Raw genomic sequence first — 18,118 nt, 5'->3', positions numbered from 1 at the left:
TCCCGACGTCTGCACACGGGAATCTTGCGATTCAGCCACAGACGGAAACTCGGGGAAGGAGGGGAATTAAAACGATAAACTATTTTTATTTTACCAGGTAAGGCCCGCTGAGCTATGTAGCTCTTTTTAAGAAGCCACCTGGCCACAAATGATAGCTCAACGAAGTGGCTTATCGAGTGGAAATGTATTGCCGCGGGACGTTGATTCTAAATGTGGAGGGAAAAACCGGAGGTCCCGCAGACAAAATCCACGCGACCACAGGGACACGCTACCTCCAAATATAAAGCAGGCCTTAGGGTTGTGTTTGAACCCACGACCTCCTCCTGTACACCAGCCGGGGTACAGTTAAAAGTCGCCACCGAGCTCGGGAGGCCTTTGAAACACACACGCACAGATGTTGTTGTTGTTGTTGCCATGCACAAGGTAGCAGCAGCCGCAACAGCGTTGTTTCTTTTCCCCCTGTTTATTTGAAACTGTATGAACAAAAAACGCGGTGGTGATGTCACGCACAACAATGCATTATTCAGGCCCATTCTGGAATGAAGGAGGACAGTCGACTCTCTGCAAACCCAAGGACTACATCGTGCGGACACGCGGTATAAACACAACGCTCAACCCGCACGGCAACTGTGGCAACAGCGCCCGCGTACTCACTCGCACAACTGCGCGGGCAAAATTCGCACGCACCCCTCCCCCGTACTCACTCACACACCCGCGTACTCGCTCACTCACACCCGCGTACTCGCTCACTCACACCCGCGTACTCGCTCACTCACACCCGCGTACCGACTCGCACACCCGCGTACTCGCTCACTCACACCCGCGTACTTGCTCACTCACACCCGCGTACTCGCTCACTCACACCCGCGTACTCGCTCACTCACACCCGCGTACTCGCTCACTCACACCCGCGTACTCGCTCACTCACACCCGCGTACTGACTCGCACACCCGTGTACTCGCTCAACCCCGCGCGGGCCAACTTTCACACACCCCCGTACTCACTCACACCCACGTATTCACTCACTCCGCAAACTCGAATCCGCGCGGGCGCCCGGTTACACCCGCGTGCTTGCTCACACTCCACGTACTCACATTAGTGTGCTCACACGCTCACACGCCCGTGTACCCGCCGGCGCCCCGTACCCGCCTCCATGCGGCCACCTCGTGGGCAGCAGCGGCACGCTCCCCGACCCCATCGCTGCACGGGATGCAGCGGTGGGCTCGGGGAGGTGTGGGCTACGCTCATCTTGCCCCCACCACTCTCCCCCCTCAACCTCACTGCTGCCTCCCACCGCCCAGAGAACGTGCCGTGGCAAAACACGACCTCGACACGGCCACGGCAAAGCGTCGAGGGCAGAGCCACCACCCAGAGGCTCCACGGTAGAGCCACGGCATGGAGCCACCCGGGAGGGGAGCGTTGCCCACACGGAGCAAACAAAAGCAACGAGCATTTACAAGCAATGGGGAGGAAGGTGGTTCCTTACAAAAATACAAGAGGGGTCTCTGGAGGTGGACAAGGGTGGAGGAAGGAGAGGGGGGGTGGGAGGAGGCAGTGGCTCAATCCACAACAATGAGGAGGGAGGACCAAGTGGCCGGATGAGCGTGGATGCTCACGGCCCCGCGCGTCGCTGCGCGGCGCACGGGGGAACCCAACGCCGACTTGAGTCTGCGTTGGGTTAGCGGGAACCCCGTGGCCACGAAGGGTGCTACGTAACGCACCACACTGCTCCGAGGGTAACCGGATTCTCCCATTCTCAAATTGAAACGCGGAAGCTGCCGTGAGAGAAGGGGGGGGGGGTAATCGGGTGGGGGGGGGGGGTACGGACGGCGAGGACCGCGAATCGTTTGCAGGCCTAACCGCGTCAAGCCATGCCGTCCGGACACCCTCACTCACCTCCCACAAAAAAACCCTCCACACGCTCTCGCTATCCCCCACCGGCACCCTCCCTCCCCCACCCCCGCTCACGCCGACAGGTCGCTGGTGTTGAAGCGCTCCTGCTCGTAGATCTCGGCCGACACCTTGCGCCCGCCGAACCAGCGGCCGTTGAGGGCCTGGATGGCGCGCTCGCTCTCCGCCGTCTCGGAGAACTCGACAAAGATCTTGACGATGACGTCGGCGTCGTCCTCCTCGCCCTGGCGCTCCTGGTAGATGACGACGCGGCTCACGGCGCCGTACTTGCCGCACTCCTCCGTCACCTCGCCCTCCAGGTCGTCGTCGATGTCCTCGGGCCCGACCATGTTGCGCAGGACCATGACGCGCGACTGCACACGCGAGGGCAGAAAGGGCGCGCGAGCGAGTCACGACGGCTGCCGCCCGCTCCGGCCGCTGCTGTACCTGCGTGTCAGCAACGCTCTTCCTTACGATATTAGGGAGCCACTGGAGCTATGCACTTGAAAATCATCAACAATTGAAAACGCATTTCTTTAGAAATACTTTTTGCGTGTCAGTTGTTTGTCCTACCACCGCACCGCCGATTAGCACGGTTGGCTACGCACGGTGCCAAAAAAATTAAAACATACACGATACACTACACTACACTAAGATTCCCTACACGTGTTTGTAATCCAAAGCACTCGTATCAGTTGTGATCACGTGACGCTCGGCAAACAAAGCGTATACGTACTACTCGTATTGCAATAAGCTCGCTCGTTTATTAAATTAATATTTATTTAAAATTTTTGCTCATCTTGCAAAACACTCGCAGACCAAGTTACTCTCAATCCAAGGTTTTACTGTACACTAAACTACTACACACTACACCACTATACTAAGTTGAAAACTAATTTGTTCAGAACTGCTTTTTGCATGTTAGTTATTTGTCCTTCCCTCCCACCTCTGATTAGCACAGTTGGCTACGTACGGTGCGAAAGAACTTCAGCATGCAGCTCGGGGCATTGCACCAACGATCACCGTCAGTTCCACGCGAGCCGAGATGGGGTGAGGTCCACCAACTCCCCCCGCCCCCACCGTGCACGCAGCATTGTGCGACGGAGCTGTGGCTTTGTGTCTCAGTCACTGCCACGCGTGTGTGCGTTTGCGCGTGTGAGATATGGCCGTTCTGGAGTGGGGAGCGGCAGGGCAGCGGTTAACGCGCCGCGCTACGAACCCGGCCACCCGAGTTCGATTCCAGTTCACGGCCAATACCAGTGACGATAATCTGAACGGGCCCTGGCATTCCCCAAGGCAGACTAATCCTCACATGAGTACCTGGTGCGCTGTGTAAACATCGCCACTGGGGGGACAAAGGCGGTCGGGTGTGGTGCTAGCTACCCACTGCCTCAACATACGTGCTACATCACGCACGCGCACCACACACACACACACACCGCCACCACACACACCGCCACCACACACACACACACCGCCACCACACACACACACACACACACCGCCACCACACACACACACACACCGCCACCACACACACACACACACCGCCACCACACACACACCGCCACCACACACACACACCGCCACCACACACACACCGCCACCACACACACACACACACCGCCACCACACACACACCACCACACACACACACCTCCTGCTTGCGCAGCAGCTTCTGCATGACCATGTGGCGTGCGCTGCTGCCCGAGATGGTCATGTGCTCCTGCTCGCTCAGCGTCTCCGTCTTTTCGGGCGCTGCCTCCTTCCCGTCGCCCGCGGCCGCGGCGGCCGCGGCCGCAGCGGCGCCGGCGGCGCCCCCCTCCTTGCGCGTCGCCGCAGCGGCCGCCGCCGCCGCCAGCCCGGCCATGCCGCCCATGTTCATCATGCCCAGGCCCGGCCCGCCCATGCCTGCGAGCCCGCCGATGTTCATGCCCAGGTTGCCCATGTTGATGCCGCCCATGTTGATGGCGCCGCGGGGCATGTCGCCCGAGCCTCCGGCGCCCGGCGGAGGCGTGGACAGCACGGGGTTGACCAGCCCCACCTGCGGGATGCCCATCCCCAGCTGCATCTGCGGCCTCAGAGGGGTCACTCCTGGGCGGGGTTAGAAGACGTTCAGCAGGTTAACGACACAGTTCACCGGTAACGACGCCGGGCTGTGTTAACTCCCTCGCCTGGTATGCGGGAGATCGTAGGTACGATCCCGAAGCGGATGCCTGCTGTGGAGTTTTCACTGGGTCCTCCGGTTTTTTCCCTCCACATTTAGAATCAACAACACACGTTTAGAGTATTTGGTTACTATATATTTATATAGTAGCCAGTTCGTCGAGCTATCGTTTGTGGCCAAGTTGCTTCTCTAAAAAAAGAGCAATATAGCTCAGTGGGCCATACCTGGTAATATAAAAATAGTTTATTTTTCGGTTAGTTTAATACCACCACTCTTTATTTTCACCACCATCATCTTACGTAAAGTTTTATCCTCTTTGTAAAGCGAGCGGGCTTGGGCGGGACGTGTCAGCAGCGACGACTGGCGGTAGTCAAGGAAAAGGACGCCGTGATTGACCGACGTTTTGGGCAATGACCCTCCTTCACAGGAAGCCGTCACACAGCGGCCAATCGGGGCCTTTGTTAGTCAATGCATAATTCATTCGGATTTAAAGATTGTAAGACTTTGGGAGCAGTAATTTGTTGTTGTTTTGCTGCCAAGCCCAAGCTTGCATTTAGTGTTGAAAAATCGGAAGGAATTTACGTACGAGGGCAATTTTTTCATGACCTGCTTACCATTTCTCTATTTTGCACTTCCATCATGTTACTGTTGTATTATTTGGTGTAAATTGCTGACCCTCCCCTGTTGGACATCTGTGAAAAAGAGCTTCACAGCTCGTGGGATTCGTCCCCCAGTCTAAATCATGATATCGGATCCGATCGAGACCGCTTTAACAACGCTCATTTATATATTGCGGCGATTTCAATCGGTGTTCAGAAACGGCACGAATCGTTGCGTTAAGCTTTGGTTCGGTACTCGAAATATAAATTGGGCTCTTCCTACTGGGAAGGCTTCTCACTAGTTCTATGACATCCGCTTCTACGTGCCATTCTCAAACCAAGGGTTTCCCGCATGGTTTATTCCGCCTCTCGATGCCAATAGCACAATTTAGATACAATTGGGGGGAAAACATTTAAGTAATAAAAATGCCAAATCTATGCAGCATTAAAAGGATCATCGTTATGCTGGTGATGGCGTTGGTGGTCGTGGTGGTGATCGTGGTGCTGGTGATCGTGATTGTGCCGGTGATGGTGGTGATTGCACTGGTGATGGAAGTGTTGATCGTGGTGATCGTGATCATGGTGGCGGTGATCATGGCGATTCAAGTGGTGATGGTGATTAAGCTGGAGATCGTGGTGGTTATCAAAATGGTGATCGCGATGATCGCGGTGAGGATCAGAGTTGTGATCACGCTGGGGAAGGGAAGTGGTGATTGCGTTGGAAATCGTGGTGGTGATCATGGTGGTGGTGATGATGGTGGTGATCGCGCTGGTGGTGATTGCGCTGGTCACAGGAGAACATTGGTGCCTAACCTGTAATGAGCCCCGGCGCCTGCGCCGCCATCACGGCCTGCGGGAGGTTGCCCAGCGGCTGCGCGAGCCCCAGCGCGGCGGCGGCTGGCGACACCAGCCCCTGTGCCAGGCTCTGTGCCGTCACGGCCGGCGTCATGAGGCCCTGCGCGATGCTCTGGGCCGTCACGGCTGGCGGAACCAGCCCCTGCGCCAGCCCCTGCGCCAGGCCCTGCGCCGCCGCCAGGGCGGCGGCTGCCGGGTTCGAGAGGGCGCCGTACGCCGCGCCGGCTACCGCCTCCTGCGAGTGACACGCACGGCAGGCGCGGCACGACCGTTACATCAAGGCGCCCGGCGAGACAGCCGACTGTGGCGGCTGCCGAGCGTGCGATGGAGTTCAGGGCGCGATGTGGATTTCACGTGGCGTCTGCGCGTGACCGGAAACCGTGGATTTATTTATTTTATTGAGAGAGACTGTAAGACCGTTGTAGATAGAAGAATAAAGGTCTCAAGCTTGAATTTTGAACAGAGGGAGCGGACAGCACGGATGGCTGTGCGGGCAGGGGGAGGGAGCGTTCCAGACGAGAGATGCAGAAGATGAGACTGACCGACTCGCACTGAGTGAAGGCTGATGGAAAGCCTTGGATGCTGGAGCGGAGGAGTGCGTGGGAGGGGAGTAGAGTGAGATGAGAGGAAGGAGAGCACGGGGAAGGGAGCAGAGCGAGATGAGAGGCAATAACAATTTATATCGCGCCCTGCCATGCAAATTCAGGCATCAAATCAGGTTGAGAATCGATGATTTAAAATTTTGGTTAATTATATGCAAATGACGATGTACACGTCCGAAACAAAAAAAAACAAGGCAATGTAATTGTCATGATTCAAGCTTACATTGCAAATTATTGACGGATATTTGTTTTTAAGTCTCTTCGTCGGGACGTTTTTTTCACTGTTCGCATCAATGCAAGATCCGCCTGACATTTGCATACCGTTCGCATTAATCATAAGCAACTCTCACGTAATCCGAACGCTGCAATGGATTTTTTTCCCCGCCGGATCGATGCGCCCATCACATCACGTCACACGCCTCGAATCGGCCAACGTGGCCACCCTCTTGAAAAAGAGCCTTGAGACTCGGCGAGGATTTCCCGGGGATAAAAAAAAAAAACTCCACGGCGGTGGGGGGAAGGGGTGGGTGGGTGGGTGGGGCCGGGAGGGACCCAACGGCCGCCGTCTGCCGTAACAATGCGGCGCGGTCTGGACTGCGGCACAGCTCCCCGCGCCATTATCTTCAGGAACGCTGACGCCAGCAGTGTCGCGGAGGACTGCGGAGCCGCCCGCGTGCAACCAAAGAGGTGGTCGGGGAGCCGCAGGCAACGGCACCACCGCCCTTCAGCAGCGGCGCTCAAGAACAAACGTGAGCGACGCTCGCCGAATGCCGCCCGTGCGATGTACACACGTGGAAAATCACGGCCGACCACTCGCAAGACAAAGAGCAGAACCCCCCCCCCCCCGCCCCCGCCCCTGCCGTAGCAGCACAAGAGAACACGCCGACGCACAAACTTCGGAGAATAAAATCCACGTCCTCTGGCATCATCGTGAAGGGGTCAGAGAGGCCTTGACGAGGTCAAAAACAAGAGAGATGTACATTGCCCACACATCCGCTACTACTGCTGTGAGGGCCAACACAGCACAGGAGGGGGGGGGCAAAGGTTGGTGTGGCTAGCTCCATCTTGTCTCTCCAGTGCTGACATTTTCATGCACCGCACCAGGTACTCGCTTTGGCCAAGGACCGCTTCAGATATGTTGGTTGTGAGCCAGGAATCTAACTCTGGCCGCCAGGTTCGTGGCGCGGCGGCACAGGCCGCTGCGCCACCACTGCCCCGCCGCTCCCCACACCCAAACACAGACGCACACTAGCCTAGTCACACATGCCCGCCTGGACCTCACACGCCCACCACACTGCCTAGAGGAATGCCGCAACACCTTCACGTGTCAGATTTATGCAGCACAAAGCCTCCGCTGTTGCATATCTGGTGTAAACATGCCAGAAGTACTAAGCGTCTGTAAATAAATGTGCGTGCGAGATAATCGTGATATTAAACATCGTGCACGCGACGGAGCATCGATTCCTCAACTAAAATGTATTCCTAAGCTCGCAATACGTGCATCAAACCGCGCGTGTGCCAGAATCGATGGAGTGTTTGTTTTTCGAAAAATTAGAAATGCGAGCGATATTCCTCGCACTTGGGCGTAGCGGATCGAACAAAACTCAATAAACGAGACGGGGAGGAGGGAGCCGATTCTTGAACCGCAGACAAATTATTTGTCGATGCTGCTGCTGGTGCTTCTGCCGTTAGCAGTGGTGCACAAAACACATGAAACGCTGAATTATAAAATTCAGCAGGTTCATCAACAACACCACCACGTGGCCTTAATATGAAAAAAACTAAACAGGTGACGTTTTAGGCAATGGCACCTAAAAGAATGTATATGCTCTGAAGACGGGAAACTGCCTGAAACGTCGTACATCATATATTTGTATTTTAAAGGCACACACAGTGATACCGACGAAGGTGCCGCCACCGTTTTGATTCTCGAGTCGTGACAATTGGACGCATTTCAACTTGAAAGGGTCCCCCCCCCCACCAGCTTCCCGCTCGCCCCCCCTACTCGCTCCCCCCCCACCCCACCTGTGCGCAGGGGTGGAATGCGCACACACACACACACGGCGTATTTTATGGGCAGGCAGGGCGTGGGTGTTTTGACAATCCGTGGAATTTTTTTTTATATACCACCACTACCACCGCTCCAGCGCTGCAAAATCCAACCAATCACAACACGGGGGGGGGGGGGTGGCTTGCCGCTGTGTGGGAGGGAGCGTGGCACTGCACGCGGCTTCTTGGGCGGCGGTGACATAAAGAGACGGGAGATTTGCGTTGTGCCGCGTTGGCGGCAGGAGGAGGAGGAGGAGGAGCAGAGTGAAGGAGCCCGCTCGTTAATCTCGCCGCCACGCTGCCGCAGCGGCTGTCCCGCCACATTGTTAACGCGTGCGCTAATAAGTTATCATTATTCCCCGAGACGGCTCATCAAATTAAGGGGGGGGGGCGGTGGCGGGTTTTAGCCGGGAAGAGGAACGGGGCGAGACCCGGTCACGGTTGCCACGGTTGACACGTCAGCAACCGCGGCAACCCCTGCAGAGGCATCGCGCATCCCTCCAAAGCAACCCCCGCCGTCCCGACTCTCCACCCCCGCTCTCAGCCGCCCACACCTTGCACCGCTCCTCACCGCGACGCGCGCGCCAGGACTACCCTGGCCCCGTTTGTTCACGGGAATTAAATTGAAACACTCTCCCCCACCTCCGATGCCGCCGCCGCCGCCGCCGCCGCCTCCACTGCCGCCCGAGATGTTTCTGTCCGCCGAGTGGACGCGGATTAGGGAGGTGCAAATGTAACGCGTAGGTGGGAGCCACAGGCACCTCTGTGGCAGGAGCGGTGAGGAGCCACCGTTGAGCCCACCGCCGTTATCCCCTCTGCACCTCCAAGGCTGCTCTGTGCGTCTCCAACAGCGGCCATCAATGACAAAAGATCCCCCATAGTCTTTGAGAGACCGTTGGGGCAAGAGCTGTTGTCTCCCCATTGGCGATGTTTACACAGCGCACCAGGTACTTATCTGAGGATTACTCGGCCTAGGGGAAAGCCCAGGACCCGTTCAGATTATCGTCACTGGTGTTGGCCGTGAACTGGAATCGAACTCGGGTCGCCGGGTTCGTAGCGCGGTGCGTGAACCGCTGCCCTGCCGCTCCCCACTACAGAACGGCCATATCTCACACGCGCAAACGCACACACGCGTGGCAGTGACTGAGACACAAAGCCACAGCTCCGTCGCACAATGCTGCGTGCACGGTGGGGGCGGGGGGAGTTGGTGGACCCCCCCCTCACCCCGTCTCGGCTCGCGTGGAACTGGTGCAATGCCCCGAGCTGCATGTTGAAGTTCTTTCGCACCGTACGTAGCCAGCCATGCTACTCGGCGCGGGAGCAATCCGGGACTCCCCCAATCCTGTCCATAGGCCCAAGAGCAAGCCGGCTGTGCTTGTTTGTACGCCGTACTCCGTGACACTACTTTATGTTCATATAAACTGGCTCTCATCACCAGCAGCAACAATGATCAATCCACTGCTGGATGAAGGCCTCCCCAAGCCGACCGCTGCCGCCAACACCGTCTGCTCTGCGGGCCACCCTCTCGGACACATTACATTCGTCGGCTCTCAACTAGGGTCAATTGAAGGTCCGAGTGATAGCGGAGCCGTTGAACCTCTCTGCACATCCCATGTGCACTTTGCGGCGAGTAGCAATAATTTACTGCCCTTTGTCAGTCCACTGCTGGATGAAGGTCCCCCTCACCGCCCCCACACAGTGTCGGGGTTTGTGTGACCGTACTTCTCCACCGCACATGGGACAGATGCCCCCCCTCCCCGTATTGCAGGTGCAGTGCACCGACAAGGCGTCTGCGTGTCGGGCGCTCTATCAAAAACCAACAATTACTGTTCTTGTTATTATGTAAAGGGCATGAAGGTGGGTGCTCTGACTGGTGCTGTTGGGGACTGTGTGGGGTAAAAGGGGTGGGGGGACGGCCGGTGGGGGGGGGGGGGGGTCTCCCCCCCCGGGGTAACGGTCTATCCACACGCCCGACCTTGAGTGGAGGGGGTGGGGGGCCGCCGCAGAGCATGACGGATGACGGATGGCGACGGGGGTCGCTGGGTGAGATTACATCGATTGTTCCCGCGTACGCATTAACGAGATCGCATTACTGGCCAGTGTGGACTGGCGTGGGGGGGGCGGGCACGGGAGGGAGAGAGATGGACAGTTGTGAGGTGGGGGGGGGGGCGCGATGGGGGGGGGCTGGCGCACCGTCGTGTGAGCAAACGGGGGGCGTGCATGCCAACGAGCGATGCTGCCCACAGTGCGATTCAACCCCCACACCTCTGCCCCCCCACCCCGACCCCAAGCCTCCCACAACGCCCCCCCCCCCCCTCACAACACACCTCCCGCCGATTCAATTAATTTTTTTACGATCCGTAGTCGTTATTTTCATAGGATCGATCATCCGCTCGCTCGACTTGTTTCCACACGGGTTGTTAAATGACAACCGATGGACAACAAAAAAAATCCAGAAACCGTTTACAGAGCAAGTTTACCGGTTCGGAGAGTCGGGAACCGCGAACCGATCGTAGCGGATCGTTGGTAATGAGCACAGATTGGCCCGGCGCGAACCCACAAAACCGCCAAAAGCCACCGCGCGGTTCATTTTCCCTGCGTTCCTCAATTAAAAACTTAATTCTTTTGCTGGAGGGCGTTTCTATACGTATGTGGCAAACCCGCAACCGGTTTTAGTTCAAGCTATGTACCCGTAACCGCTAATTTTTTTTTACCGCACCTTTCGCATTCACTGCTCTCTTGCCCTCACTCAGCCGTCCTCACCGACGTCTCATTTGTGCGAATTTTTCTCACCCCACTAACCTACATGTAACATTGGGCGTATCGTACCGTGTGGGTATAATTTGCATAAATCATTAATCAACCGTTACACGGGCGGGTGAACGTATCATGCGGGAGGGAGGACGAGAGGATAAAACGCCGCTCCGTTTCGCTCGCTCGCCGCTCACCGCTGCTCAGCCTGAGGTCACTGCGGCAGCAAAAAAAAAAATTCCACTGGCGTGTCGGCAGAACGAACGAAAAACAAAACGGACGGACAGCCAATTTGACTGCGCGGCAAGCGTGGCCAAGTACCGTCTCGGCTCCACCAACGGGCGTCTGTCAACGCTGGCTGCGAGGAGAGAGCGAGCGAGACCATGGTGGGGGCCCAGGTGGCGGAGCGGGCGACACAGAACCCACGCGTGCGCCTCAACGCTGCGTGAATTAAAGATGAACGCGTCATGGCGGATGTGCTGGTGACTGGACTCTCTGGCTAGCGCTCAGTGCCGTTGTGCGCAGACAGCCGTCACCCGCACCTCCGCACAGCGCTAGCGGCACACCGATGGCCTCGACACAAAACTAGTGTCACTGCACGCAGAGCCACACCTGCGCACGTGAGTGCACACCCGTAGATACATACCACACAGACCAACCGCGTTGTGCAAACTCACAGCCACGACACAATATCAGTGTCACACTTACTCATAGGAAGCACACACAACTCGTGCGTCACTACACAATGACACCCACTAGGCAATGCCGGTGCGTGTACACGCTCGTATGAACCGCACAGCCCAATCACTATAAAGACAAAGATCTCCCGTACAGCTAAAGCAGACTGTGGAGGAAAGTGCTGTTAGCGAGTAGCATCTATGAAGGCTGGAATGGTGCACGAGGGGGTGACCAGCACCACGCCCGGCCGCCATTGTCTCCCCAATGATGATGTTTACACACCGCAACAGGTACGCATTTCAGATTGAGCCGACCTATGGGAGGCCCAGGACCAGTTCAGATATTCGTTCCTGGTGTTGGCCATGGGCGGCAATCGAACTCGGGTTGCCTGCTTTGTAGCTCCGCATGCTAACCCCTATGGTAACGCTCCCCGCTATAACTATACACACACACACTCCTAAACGTTGCTCAACACACAAACCCACACCAGCATTAAGCACACACTGTGAACACTGCGCATTACAAGGTGACATTATTATCATCACCCATTTATTGCATGGGTGGTTTACCCATGGAAGCATTAACCCGATTCAATCCTGCTTAGCTACTGAGATCTCGGGTGCATTCCAGGTGATTCTGTTACAGGCAGTCCCTGTATGATACCAGGTAAGGCCCACTGAGCTATGTAGCTCTTTTTCAGAAGCGACCTGGCCACAAATGATAGCTCAACTAAATGGCCTATCATCACTTGGATTTTATAGCAGCCAAATACTCTAAACGCGTGATGTTGATTTTAAATGTGGAGGGAAAAAAACGGCGCATATATAAAATGAAACATATACACAGGACTTATTTTTAGCCACGTCTGTCTGTGTCGGCAGCCCAGGAAAAAATGTTCACAGCTTGGTGGCACACCATATCCAGGTATAACTGGCCAACGTGCAAACCTACTCCAGTAGAATCCCAGCAGACCCCTGCATGAGAAATAAAACCAATCGTATACCCTGCCCATACTAACAACGTGCACGTGACCAACACAATTCTCGCCACACTCAAAAGGAATAACCAACACCGCTGTCCATCCTCGTCATTACAGCACCGTGCCTGGCCTTACAAGGGAAACAATATATATAAAAGGCGATGTTTTAGTGCAGTCGCTGTACGTTAAAGTACGTGACATACAGAAGGGCCGCTGCCAAACCCATCACATATTACAGGAAGACCTCGCTTGGCGCGACCCCGTAGAACGCCGATTCGTTACAGCTTTTTGTCCTGGAGAATATTTTTTTACTCAAGAAAATGAAGTGAAAACATCTAGAAGCTCTTTCGAGCGAGTGAGAACAGGCAGCAGCAGCACCGGCCGTGTTAAAGTACCCCCCCCCCACACCGTCGTTCGCTCAGCCAATGAGAGCCACGCACGCTCTGATCCATGGGAAGTTCAACAAATTCTGCCACTTTGTTGGCAAAATTTCAAAATCATTCAACCCCTCCCCAGGGTGTTGTCATATTGAATGGAAGTATCTAGTTTTGAAAATGATGTCTTATTTAAGGAAGAATGGAGTCGATGGAGTGTCGCATACGCGAAAATGAATGCACCCTTCACTATCATCTTGGCTTGGATTGTAAAGGTATGTCCAACAGTGTGGCATTTAATGAGCATTTCTCCTCTATCAAGTCAGAGATCCAAGTAATCTCCTGTGACTCCACTGGGCAATGAGACATTTGTACTCATCTCCTGTTAATAGCACTGCAGAGAAAATGGTGGAAATTCTACATTCCTATTTCGGGGGCGAGAATATGCATCGCACAACCTAAGTTGACACACAAGTGATACAAACTTTAGTGAGCCTGCACGGAGGGCTTAGTCAAACTCCACCACGGACCAACCCCCAAGTTCCCCCCCCACTAACCAAGATTTTAATTCTGAGGCCTTCCGATAGCGAGCTGCTCACTCTGCCGCTGAGCCAGCCGGCCGGGCCCCACGCTTGTGAACCCGACAGGACCTGGGAGCGCCGTACCGGGCAGCCCCTCCGCACAGCGCCACGGAGGCCGGCGCAGATATAACGCCGCTCCACCGATTCGGCGCGTCGAGACCTTCGCTGCCAAAACCGGGAGGCAGTTACAAACGCACCGCCCCTCTCGAACATAACCGCCCTCCTCCCCCCCCCACCTCCTAACCTGCGCGGTGATCTTGGCGGTGGCGGCGGCGGCGGCGACCGCGGCTGCCGGGGGGAGCCCCCCCGCGGCCGACATGGCGGCCATGGAGGCGAGGGCGTTGGGCGGAGTGACGGCGCGGCCCACGCGCAGGTACTGGCCTCCCAGGTCGAACAGGTTCATGGAGGCCACGGCATCCTGGGCCGACTGGTAGCGCTCGTACTCTGTGGCGGCGACGGCACCAACACGGTGGGGGGGGGGGGAGGCGCAACATCAACGGTGAGGGGCAGGGGTCAAGGCAAGGAGGGCAGCGTCAAGGCAAAGTGCAGTTGAAGGTACGGGGTAAAATTTCCAGCAGGATCAGGGCAACAGAGCGAGGCATGGGACAGGGGAAAGGTCGCGTCACTTTGCATGGCTCTGCTGGGTAAATGAGTAAAATAAGCAGGGTGTTCCTAAATTTACTTTCCTATTTTGATCATAGATTAAAACAAAACCCTAATAGATGTACAAAAGAGCGCTTGGCGTCGTTGTGCAAGCCTGAGTTTGTATCGACGCAGTTTTCTTCCGGTTGGTACTCCTCGGCCAGTAACCCCGAAAAAACGAAGTGGCGACCGTGCAAGAGAAGGCTCGATGCGTTGCGTGGCTCTCACCAATACCAACACAACCGCCATTCGCCACCAAATGACGGTGACGTCACCGCGGCACCTGTGCCAGGCCAGGTGCACTTTGCGGCCATCACGCGAAGTGTCGAAGGTTCGCTGACGGGTGGTCACGGCACAGACCCAGGTGCCATGGGTTGACTGACCGAGATGACTGGCAGACGCACCACCTGTGCCCCCTACTGCGTGGCTTACACAGACCAAGGCAGCTACGGTCCACACGTCTACTGAGGTGCAAATAAAGACTCTCCGAGTAAGGCTCTTACACAGGAAAGCTCCAACTGCTCTTTTGTCTTCCTCTTCTTTCATCCGCCGTTTGAAATATGCAACAGCCTACAACTGTATTGTTAAGGCTGTGGGCCGTTCCACGGCATCCGCGGGTGTGGTAGCTGAGTGGAGTACCAGAATACGCGTGTTGTGTAGGGCCGTAGTCGGTGGTATGCTTTCGAAGGTTAGTACCATACTGGTTTGTGTATGACTATCAAGTTACGTTTCTCATTTCGGCGCGGGGGGGGGGGTGATCCTGAAATCTCAAGCTTTTATAAACAGGGCCTTGCATTAATAATTATGATGAAAAAAAACGCAATTATATTTCCTCCGGTGATACGAGTTTATTAATGTCAGTTCTCATTTCCTTGAAAGAAAATTATAGGTTTTATCATAAACATCGATAGGCCAAAACACCCACGTAAATAAATATCAATGAAATGTCAATTATTTTGGGTCTCAAAAGAGGGATGGGGGGGGGCGATGATACCCATTGGGCCCCACTCATCAGGCGCGCCACCGGCTTGGCAAGCAGCCCCTACTGCAGTGATGGGATGCTTCTTCCCCCAAGTGGTCAACCCCAGCAGGAAAAAATAATTGCCGCACTCAGCTCTCGCTCACCACCCTCCCACACCGACACCCCCACAAACCGCCCGTGCCAACACTCGGCGGATCGCATCCATCTCCTGTCAGCTCCATCCTCACCACAGCTCCATCACCCAGGGGAGGGCCGGTAGGGGAACGAGCCACGCCCACTCATCACCCCTAATTAATTAACGCCATTATTCATCCACAAAGGCCTCCATGAGCCTCGATACTTTGCTGTGAGGGTTATGTATTGGACTGATCCTGGCTAGAACACCGGACATGCGATGCAGAGGTCGCCGCCAGCAACTGGAACGATGGGGGCCAAGTTGTCTTAAAATACGTGGAGTGATACAGTAACGCGGTGGCATGGTCTCAGTTAATGTCCCACCATCTCAACACGGGTGCATAGTAGTACGTCGTATCTCGCCAAACTTTATCGGTATATTATTTATGGGGAAACAATTTTTACTTAAGGCATCCACCGCGTTAAATGAAGACTTACCGTGTCTACATACATATGGACGACTGCAGAGAAACATTTCCTAATTTTTTGTTACTCGCGCGGATCGGTAACACCAACATTCGCACGGATCGGCAACACCAACAGCCCCCCACCCCCTGCCCCCTCCAAACCACTCACCGATGAAGCCATAACCCTTGTGCTTGCCCAGCACGGGGTCGCGTGCCAACGTGCACATGGTGATCTTGCCAAACGCCTCAAACACGCTCTTGATGTCGTCGTCCGACAGGTCGGGGTGCACGGAGGCCACGTAGATGCGGTTGTGCGTCTTGGCCTCCTCCGCCAGCTGGTCGATGATAGGCTGTGCCTGCCCGATATTGCTGGGCCGCCCCACCTGACCGGCCGGCGCACAGGAGATTCCGGTCAGCGCAGTGCGCGGTCAAGGCCGTGGCCCATCGGGTGGCGGTGCGTCCCAACCGCTCGTTGCAGACGGTTTCATGGTTCGGTTCCGGAAGGCCGCCCTGTTTAGTACTGCGGGTGCATTCGCCGTTAAAACACTGCGGTGCAGTCCGCTTCGCTCAGTGCATTCTAGAGATCCCCCTGACGTCAAGTAGGCCCACTGTGTGCCGGCATCATGGTCCAAATTCGAAAAAAAATACGTTGTTAATTATTTCTACTGGGATTACATGTAACAACGTCGCCCCCCTACCGTAAAAGTTCTGCAGACCGTGTACCGAACGTCAATTTAAATTGATGCCGGGGCGCGGTTTTGTCTCCGCCGCGTCCCTCACGTGGTCAGCGGCGGGCGGTGCAGAGCGTGGCCGGAGTGAGGCGGCTGTTGCGTGCCGAGGGGCAGGACCTCCCACACTCGCTCAACTGGCTCACAGACTCCTCCCCCCCCCCTCGTCCCTCTCACATGACGTCGGGCGAGCCTGCACCCATCGCCTGAGCTGGCTACGCTTTTAATTTTGGGGTAGATGTTTTTTTCACTGAACCACGGTCAGACATAAAAACTAACCGGTCACTTCAGCGTATTTACCGTCAATATGGATTGAGCGTCAACCTGCATTCACTGCATCACCACCATTCACTCGCACGCTGCTTTATACACGCACGCACGAGGCTGATCCTAGTATGAGCTTTACCACGGCAACGGTGACTGATAAAGCCATCCACACTTACGCCTCAAGAGAGCTTTTACAACCGGCAAAGCGACCTGAATCATCGCATCTCGTCTCAACAGGTTAGTAAAGGGCACCCCCAGCGGTTGCTGTTCCTGTGGCACCACAATTTGACTCGCCACCTGACCCGAGAGCGGGCGTTCCCGTGCCAGCCATGTCGGAGGGATGGGGGGGTGCAATGTTTGCAGGACATTTTTCAAAGTTGGCAATTTTGGACCGTGACGCCGGGATGCAAATGCCTCGCTACTCGTTACGAATGACGTCACGGGATCTATAACGTCCACTGAGTAAAGCAGACGGAGTGTCGTATTTTTTCATACCGTTAACACGCCAGCAGCGAGAAACACTACCGTTGGGGTCACGGTCCTAGTATAGGCTTCAGAGTTAATGTTTAGCTTACTTTTCAGCCCGGCCTTAAACGTACTTAATCATGTGACTGATTTAGTCCAATGACATTTAATCTAGCATTTCTAGACAGCCTCCAATTCATTCATTCATTCACAAAATGCATACTTATTGTAAACACACACACAGACACAAATGCATGCACACTACCTGCTCACGTCCGCAGATCTGCTTAGAAAAAGTACCTGGTTTTAAGGGCACGGGGACGCTTCAAACTGTGTTCCCTTCTCAGTGTCATTTAAAAGAACAAAAAAAACAAATCAAACACTGAGGCAGCAACCAAGACTCGAGTTCATGTCGCGACGTGTGAATCTGTACAACCGATTATCCGAACCCCTGGAGGCAGTCAGCTACGGTTCGGATAATCGGAAACTTGAAATGTCAGGATTCTAAGCACCAACGCCAATTTATCTTGTGTCGGGTCAAAGGGGGCAGCAAATGTGAAGTTTACCAAAAACAAATTTGGCTTTTTACAAATTTCGATCAAATTACTCTGAACGATGTGGGTTCGGATAATGGGGTTTTTTTCGGTATTAGCCTTTTGAAATGCTGCTGGCATTGAAGACGTCTTTTAGTATCGCCAGCACACCCACAGCTCCTGCACCTCTCTCCTGTCTCCATCTCAAATGGGAACGTCCCTTCGCCCATTCCCTCCGGCGGCATCGCCGAGCCACCTCGCTTCTCCATGCCACCCGAGCGAGCGACCGCTGGTGACGCCGACGCACCGGCACCACACATCGGCCCTGCTCCAGCTTCGCGGAGGTGACTGCTGCGCTCTACCCTCTCTCGTGGCTTTGAGATGGAGGGGGTGGG

The 18,118-nt window shown here is 55.3% G+C and overlaps 1 protein-coding gene across 5 annotated transcripts in view; it reads right to left on the bottom strand.

The window, feature by feature from the left end:
* Positions 1–444: 444 nt before the first annotated feature.
* PUF60 (poly(U) binding splicing factor 60) overlaps positions 445–18,118 on the bottom strand; it is a 29,467-nt gene continuing 11,793 nt past the window's right edge. For all 5 annotated transcript variants that reach the window (XM_032953110.2, XM_032953106.2, XM_032953107.2 and 2 more), the window contains 5 exons: positions 15,900–16,113; positions 13,770–13,969; positions 5,470–5,746; positions 3,548–3,984; positions 445–2,264 (listed from right to left, as the gene is read on the bottom strand). In XM_032953110.2, the coding sequence (XP_032809001.1) occupies positions 1,965–2,264; positions 3,548–3,984; positions 5,470–5,746; positions 13,770–13,969; positions 15,900–16,113 (1,428 nt within the window). In that variant the 3' untranslated portion in view covers positions 445–1,964. The remainder of the gene's footprint in view (positions 2,265–3,547; positions 3,985–5,469; positions 5,747–13,769; positions 13,970–15,899; positions 16,114–18,118) is intronic.

This window comes from Petromyzon marinus, chromosome 12 (genome assembly GCF_048934315.1).
Source record: "Petromyzon marinus isolate PM22_M1 ecotype Great Lakes invasive population chromosome 12, UKy_Petmar_22M1.pri1.0, whole genome shotgun sequence".
In the NCBI taxonomy this organism is placed as follows: domain Eukaryota; kingdom Metazoa; phylum Chordata; class Hyperoartia; order Petromyzontiformes; family Petromyzontidae; genus Petromyzon; species Petromyzon marinus.
The sequence above is the reverse complement of the archived record's forward strand: the minus strand, read 5'-3'. Positions and strand labels throughout refer to the sequence as shown.